Source organism: Peromyscus eremicus, chromosome 6 (assembly GCF_949786415.1).
Source record: "Peromyscus eremicus chromosome 6, PerEre_H2_v1, whole genome shotgun sequence".
Classification (NCBI taxonomy): Eukaryota; Metazoa; Chordata; class Mammalia; order Rodentia; family Cricetidae; genus Peromyscus; species Peromyscus eremicus.
Genome location: NC_081421.1, coordinates 66,293,318 through 66,301,153, shown reverse-complemented (window position 1 = coordinate 66,301,153; position 7,836 = coordinate 66,293,318). Strand labels below are relative to the sequence as shown.

The following is a 7,836-nucleotide window of genomic DNA, read 5'->3' as shown; positions in this document are numbered from 1 at the left end:
AAACCTAACAAAACTTGGAGAAATGGAATAGAGCTCTACAAATTACAGCAGTTTTAAATTTGAGTTATTTGAGAAACACCTTACTTTTGCTTCAGGAGACTTTAAGTTGTGTTAAGTATAAAAATATAATGCCCAATTCTAATTTTCTGCCCAAGTTTTACTCCTAAAAAATATAGGAGTCACCTTAATTGGGAAAAAATTGTAGGGAAAATTGAAGGTTCTCTCCTTTCATATTTGGACATAACTGATAGTAAAAATACTATGTGATTGGAAATATATGCATTTCCAGATTAGATATGAGTTATGATAGACACATAATTATAACAGACAAGGATAATTATTTGCCAAACATTTATTGATTTTTTTACAGTCCAATTTTTTTCAACAAGAATGTCTTTAAGGTAGTATAAAGCCTCAGATAATTGTGGGCTGATAAGTCTAGAGACCTCTAGAAATTTGTCCTCTGTTCATATATTTTCCCCTTTCCTTCGTCCATCACTCTGAACTCTTGTTGGACCAAAACAAGACAGATGTGTACAGGGCCTTGAATAGGTTCCCTCTAAACCAAAATGTACAAAAGTAATAATATTCTAAAACCCAACAAAACTTGGGGAAATAGAACAGAGCTCTACAAATTACAGCAGTTTTAAATTTGAGTTGTTTGAGGAACACCTTGCTTTTGCTTCATGAAATTTTAAGTGGTGCTAAGTATAAAAATACAATGTCAAATTCTAATTTCCTGTCCAAGTCTTTCTCTTAACAGATATTTCTTTCAGTTATGAACTGATTTCACATGGTATTTTTTCTGCATAAATCATTCCCCTGCATTATTTGAGGGCTGGTAAAATTATGCAACAAAATCAAGAAAACTGTTTGGAGGAGAATACAAATGAAATTTAGGCCAAAGAAAAAGTCAACTTAAACTTATAAAATGAGAGCTCCCAACAAGATGATCCACCACTAAAAATAGTGGCTCAATTATTTTGAATATCAAATTGCTACATTATTCTTATTTATGAAGGCAATAAATCAATGTGCTCCTCAAACAAAATTTCTTTAAAAAAATTAAATGACTTCTTTTTAAAAGTGCACACCATATCTGCACTAAAGAACAAAGACATCTTGCAATAAAGATCCGAGGCAGAATGAAAGACAGGAATAGAAAGAAATGAAATAGGTATAGTTTAAGATTCTGGAAAAGACATTCTAAGACTAGAGAGTTTTCCCACAACCAGAAACACATGAGTTATCATTTGATACCCAGTGTTTCTCATTTTCTTTTGCTTGAAAAAGAAAAAAAGATTTGGCTGCTGCCAGGACGTTGGTTGCATCCTTTAAGGGCGGTATTGAGACCTCTGCTCTTGGATGTACTCATAGAGAGGGCTGGAACGCACTGGGACATTGGCAAATTGGCGTGTGCCACTCTCCAGGATTTGGCGGCGCCTCTGCTCTGCCTGCCTACGGATCTGCTCTTCTTTGAATTTTCTCTCCCGCTCTTGGCGACGTAGTTGTTCCTCTTTTTGATGCTGTTCCTGTTCCTGACGACGAATCTTATCCCTGGCAAACTGATCCTCAGCCAGGTACTGACCATCTCGTTTCTGCCTCCGCAACTGCAGTTCCTCACGTTCCTGGCGCAGCTGCTTCTCCTCCTGGAATTCCCTGTCACGCTCTTGGCAAAGCTGTTGCTCCCGCTCCTGATGGTGACGCTGCTGCTCCTCCCTTTCTTTCCTGAGCTCTGGTTCCCCGCGGAACCTTCGGTCTCGCTCCTGGTGGCGCTCTTCTTCCTCATGGAATTTCCTGGCGCCTTCCTGGCGTCTCAGCTGCTCTTGGAGTTCCTGGCGGCGCTCTTGTTCCGCGTGGAATTTCCTGCCACGTTCCTGGCGTCTCAGCTCCTCTTCAAGTTCCTGGCGGCGCTCTTGTTCCTCGTGGAATTTCCTGCCACGTTCCTGGCGTCTCAGCTCCTGTTCAAGTTCCTGGCGGCGCTCTTGTTCCTCGTGGAATTTCCTGCCACGTTCCTGGCGTCTCAGCTGCTCTTCCTCGAGTTCCTGGTGGCTCTCTTCTTCCTCGTGGAATTTCCTGCCACGTTCCTGGCGTCTCAGCTGCTCTTCCTCCAGTTCCTGGCGGCGCTCTTCTTCCTCGTGGAATCGTCTGCCACGTTCCTGGCGTCTCAGCTCCTCTTCGAGTTCCTGGCGGCGCTCTTGTTCCTCGTGGAATTTCCTGCCACGTTCCTGGCGTCTCAGCTCCTGTTCAAGTTCCTGACGGCGCTCTTGTTCCTCGTGGAATTTCCTGCCACGTTCCTGGCGTCTCAGCTCCTCTTCAAGTTCCTGGCGGCGCTCTTGTTCCTCACGGAATTTTCTGTTACGTTCCTGACGTCTCTTCTGCTCTTCGAGTTCCTGGAGGCGCTCTTCTTCCTCTAGGAATTTTCTGTCACGCCTGAGCTCTGGTTCTCGGCGGAATTTTCTGTCACATTCCTGTGGGCGCCGCCGCAGCTCTTCCTCACGCTCCCTGATAAGTTGCTCCTCCACCCTTAACTTTCGGTCTCGCAGCTGCTCTTCCTTGCGCTCCTGGCGGCGCTCTTCTTCCTCTTGGAATTTTCTGTTACGTTCCTGACGTCTCAGCTGCTCTTCCTCGAGTTCCTGGAGGCGCTCTTCTTCCTCTAGGAATTTTCTGTCGCGCCTGAGCTCTGGTTCTCGGCGGAACTTTCTATCCCTCAGTTGCTCTTCCTTGCGCTCCTGGCGGCGCTCTTCTTCCTCTTGGAATTTTCTGTTACGTTCCTGACGTCTCAGAGGCTCTTCCTCGAGTTCCTGGAGGCGCTCTTCTTCCTCACGGAATTTTCTGTCGCGCCTGAGCTCTGGTTCTCGGCGGAACTTTCTATCCCTCAGTTGCTCTTCCTTGCGCTCCTGCCGGCGCTCTTCTTCCTCTTGGAATTTTCTATTACGTTCCTGACGTCTCAGAGGCTCTTCCTCGAGTTCCTGGAGGCGCTCTTCTTCCTCACGGAATTTTCTGTCGCGCCTGAGCTCTGGTTCTCGGCGGAACTTTCTATCCCTCAGCTGCTCTTCTTCACGCTCCTGGCGGCGCTCTTTTTCCTCATGGAATTTTCTGTCACGCCTGAGCTCTTGTTCCCGGCGGAACTTTCTATCCCTTGGCTGCTCTTCCTCCAGTTCCTGGCGGAAGTCTTGTTCTCGGCGGAATTTTCTGTCACATTCCTGTCTGCGCCGCAGCTCTCCCTCGCGCTCCCTGCGAAGTTGCTCCTCTACCCTCAGCTTTCGGTCTCGCAGCTGCTTTTCCTCGAGCTCCTGGCGGCGCTCTTCTTCCTCTTGGAATTTTCTGTTACGTTCCTGGCGGCGTTCTTCTTCCTCGTGGAATCTTCTGCCACGTTCTTGGCGGCGCTCTTCTTCCTCGTGGAATTTTCTGTTACGTTCCTGGTGGCGCTCTTCTTCCTGGCGGAAACCTGTGTCACGCTCCTGGCGGCGCTCTTCTTCCTGGCGGAAACTTCTGTCACGCTCCTGGCGGCGTTCTTCTTCCTGGCGGAAACTTCTGTCACGCTCCTGGCGGCGTTCTTGTTCCTGGCGGAAACTTCTGTCACGCTCCTGGCGACGCTCTTCTTCCTGGCGGAAACCTCTGTCACGCTCCTGGCGGCGCTCTTGTTCCTGGCGGAAACCTCTGTCACGCTCCTGGTGGCGCTCTTGTTCCTGGCGGAAACCTCTGTCACGCTCCTGGCGGCGCTCTTGTTCCTGGTGGAAACCTCTGTCACGCTCCTGGCGGCGCTCTTCTTCCTGGCGGAAACTTCTGTCACGCTCCTGGCGGCGCTCTTCTTCGGAGCGGAATCTTCCGTCACGCTCCTGGCGGTGCTGCTCTTCCTCACGCCTCCGCTCCCGGCGATGTTGCTCTTCTTCACGCTGCTGGCGGCGCTTTTGTTCCTCACAGGATTTTCTGTTGCGCTCCTGACGAAGTTCTTCCTCGCGTTCTTGGAGGCGCAGCTCCTCTTCCTCCTGGAATTGTCTCTCTTGTTCCTGCCGCCGCCTCAGTTCTTCCCGTTCCTTCCGCAGCTGCTTTTCCTCCTCAAGGAACTTCCTATCCCTCTCCTCTGGCCGTCTTCTCGAGTCTCTCAGGAGCTGCTCTTCCTCCTGGAACGTCTCATCTCGTCTTTTGGCTTCCCTTTGGTGCTCTCGCTGCAGCTCCTCTTCTGCTAGGAACTGCCGGTTGCGCTGCTGTCGGCGCCTCCTCTCCTGCTCCAGCTCTCTCTTCTCTTCCGCTTCGTCTTGCAGGGACCGCCGATCCTGACGTAACCGTCTCTCTTGCTCCAGAGAATCTTCCAGCTGCCGGATCTTTTCTTCATCCTCCCTGCGCTTGGAGAAGAGCCTGTGACTGCGAACTTGATTTTCTTTCTCTGGTTGCCACTGCCATTTCAGATCCCTACGCTGATCTTCAGCCCGCAGCTGCTGCAGTTCCTCCTCTTGACACTGCCTCTCCTGCTGCAGGAGTCTCCTTTCCTTCCGCAGCCGCTCTTCCTCCCGCTGCAGATGCTCTTCCTCCTGCTGCAGTTCCTCCTCTTGATACTGCCTCTCCTGCTGCAGGAATCGCCTTTCCTTCCGCAGCCGCTCTTCCTCCCGCTGCAGATGCTCTTCCTCCTGCTGCAGTTCTTCCTCTTGATACTGCCTCTCCTGCTGCAGGAGTCGCCTTTCCTTCCGCAGCCGCTCTTCCTCCCGCTGCAGATGCTCTTCCGCCTGCTGCAGTTGCTCTTCCTCCCGCTGCGCCTCGTCCTCCTCGTGACACTGCCTCTCCCGCTGCAGGCTTCTCCTTTCTCTCCGCAGCCGCTCTTCCTGCTGCTTCAGCAGCTCTTCCTCCTGCTGCAGGTCCTCCTCTTGATACTGCCTCTCCTGCTGCAGGTGTCTCCTTTCCTTCCGCAGCCGCTCTTCCTCCCGCTGCAGCCGCTCTTCCTCCTGGCGATATCTCCTCCCCCTCTGCTGGCGCTGCTGCTCCACTTCTTGCAGCAGCCGCTCCTCACGTAGCTCTTCCTCCCTCTGCTGCCTCTGGCTGGGTTTGGCGTACAGCGTGTGGCGCCTCTGGCTTTCTTCCTGCAGTTGCCCGCTTCTGTTTTGGTCCCGGCGCTCCACCTGACGACGCCTCAGGCGTTCCTCCAGGAGGCTGTCCTGGAGCTGGGCTCGCTGCAACTCATCCTCCCGGAAGCGCTGCTCCTCCCGCTTGCGGAACTGCTGCTCTTGCTCCAGGTGCTCCTCCTCAGCGGGACGCTGCCGTCCGAGGTCGCGGCGCTGCTCCTGCTCCCCGAGCTGACGCTTTTCTGGCTCCTGTCTGCGAGGCCTGGAGTAGACTTTGTTCTGACGGGCTTCTGCCTCGCTTTCGAGCTGCCGCTGCCACCTCTGAGTGAAGCTCTCGTCGGGCTCCTGGAGCTGCGTCTGCTCGTCCTCCTCGGGCACCAACTCCTGCGTGCGCCTCAACTGGGGTTCGCGCCTCCGCTGGGGTTCGCTTAGCTCTCTTCGCCCGCGCTCCTGCAGCTGTCTCTCTTCCGTGTGGTCCTCGCTCCTGAGTTCTTTCCTCTCTCGCCTCTGCTGTTCCTCTTCCTCAGAAAACTCCTCAGCATCAGGACCCTGGCTCCAGCTTAGCGGCTCTTTCTCTGCAAGGCGCTCCTCCAGTTCTTGCAGTTCTCGTCTTTGCAGCCGGGGCTCTTCGTCGCAGCGCTGCTCCAGTCTCTCCTGCCTCTTCCTCAGCTCCTCAGCGCGCTCCTCCTGCTCATGTCTCTTCTGCCGGCTTTGGCGCCCTGGTTCTTCATCCTGGGGCTGGAATCTCCTTTGGTCTTCTAGCCTGCGATCTTGCCTCTCATCCTGCCCTGCAGCCTGGTCGAGAGCATAATAGCAAGCTTGAGCAATCTTGAAAAGGAACAGGAGGAATTCATTGAAATCAACACGCCCATTGGAGTCGCGATCCAGAAGTTCTAGGGTCAGGTCTACCGTCTCGGGGTCATGTGGTCTCTGAAAGATTAAAACAAACGTTTTATAATTAATTATTTACATGTAGTAAGCTTTTACTCTCACACTTATTTTATGTTGTTGAGATTAAGAGATATTTCGAGCAATTAGAAAATGCATAGTGTATGTATGTTGTCTTGTTTTCCCATATGATATGTGAACGACTCATTTCAAAGCATATCCTTCTTGGAAATTTTTGTAATTGTGTGCTGATCAAAACAACAGATTCTTTCTAGATGGCGGAATGAGAATGAATTTCTCCTTATGATCGATAAAATGAAATTTTATGAACATTTCCGACAGACATTTCTATTGAAAAAGCCAGTACTCCTGATTTAATTTCTATTCCATATTTGAAGAAGAACTAAGATATTTACAGCAACACTATTTTAGTCGAGAAACGGGCAGATTTCAGTTGCTGAAAGTTGGGAGCAAAAAAAAAAAAAGTCCCTTCAAGTCTACTAACTTGATTAGGCATCATTAGTGGTAATGCCCTATTAATTAACATTCCCATTAACAGTACCACCAAATCCATTAAATACATGCTATTAACCTCTTTAGTACTCAGATTACACCACCAATTTAAATACCTCAGGCTCAAAAATGAATGAGAACGTGATGTAGACCTGTTATGCTGAAAAATCCATTTTAATCAATATTCTTTACTCTGATCTTTATTGGGAGGAAAAAATGATAGCTCCACACCCATAGATTTCTTTTTCTTGTCAGATATTACCTGAAGGACAGTTCCGAGTTCCCTTTCAAGGAGGTTCTTCAGGTCTTTCTTGCTTAGTGATGCTCCATCACAACTATGTGAGGCATAATGATTGAAAACTTCAGCGATATCAATAACGCTTCTTATAAGAGGAGACATTTTTTTCTTTCCTTCAAATTCAAGTAAACCTAGAACAATAAGATAGGATTCAGAAGCAAATCTGGGCTTTCGATTTTAGGGAAACTTTACTTACACTGATTCAGACAGATCTTTAGACTTTCTATTAGTAGTTACTGCAACTTGCATTTTCAGAGCACTTTATCCCTGACTACTGTATTCTGAAAGAGGAAGAGAAATATTGAAAAATTCAAAGCCAAGAAAACCACCTTCAAACTGAAAAGTCAGTCATACACTCCTCTCTTTTTTTGTTTCAGCATATTTCATAATAGATAATGAGGAGATGAGAATAAGAATTTAAATTCTACATATTGCTACTCACAACAACCCCTAAAGTTGAGCAAAAAAGGATAGTTTTTTAAAAAAAGCCAAGATGTGAAAGAAGACTTGAGCATTTTTAAAAGTAAATAGAGCTATGTGTAGGCAATTGTGTCTGCAAAAACATAGCAACAAACAACAGTGAAAAGGAAATGTAAATCATTCCTTAAATGTATAGTCCATAAGGGACTAATTCATGTCACCAATTCTAAGATTAAAGAGTGCTTCCTCATCAAAATAAAACATTGTAACATTTAGATACAGCAAGGAAGAAAAACAGAGTGCATGTTATCTGTCTTAACTCCAATATACTATGGCTGTTCATATCTTCTATTATTGGAATTATTTGAGAAATCCTGATTGGTGAATCAGAGTCAATAGATCAGACAAGCCTGGAGAACTTTGAATGATATTGGTCTTAAGACTAGCCTTTGTTAAGTGCAAGTAAATCATTTGAATGTTGGTGTTATAAAAGGGGGGAGGCCCTCTGGGAATGTAGCTCAGTGGTAGAGTGACTGTTAGTATATGCAAAATAATGTGTTCAATTTCCAGTATTGCCAAGACAAAGCAAACACACGGCCACAACAAAACCTTATTAAAAGAAATACTTGGATGGCTTTGCTGGCTGACTGCATAGTA

The 7,836-nt window shown here is 48.1% G+C and overlaps 1 protein-coding gene across 1 annotated transcript; it reads right to left on the bottom strand.

Annotated features, from left to right (window-relative positions):
- Positions 1-337: 337 nt before the first annotated feature.
- Tchh (trichohyalin) lies at positions 338-6,861 on the bottom strand. Its single transcript, XM_059266546.1, has 3 exons — positions 6,724-6,861; positions 4,986-5,990; positions 338-4,685 (listed from the first exon to the last, which is right to left on the bottom strand). The coding sequence occupies exons 1-3, from the start codon at positions 6,859-6,861 to the stop codon at positions 1,335-1,337; spliced, it is 4,494 nt and encodes a 1,497-aa protein (XP_059122529.1). The 3' UTR covers positions 338-1,334.
- Between the last annotated feature and the right edge of the window lie 975 nt (positions 6,862-7,836).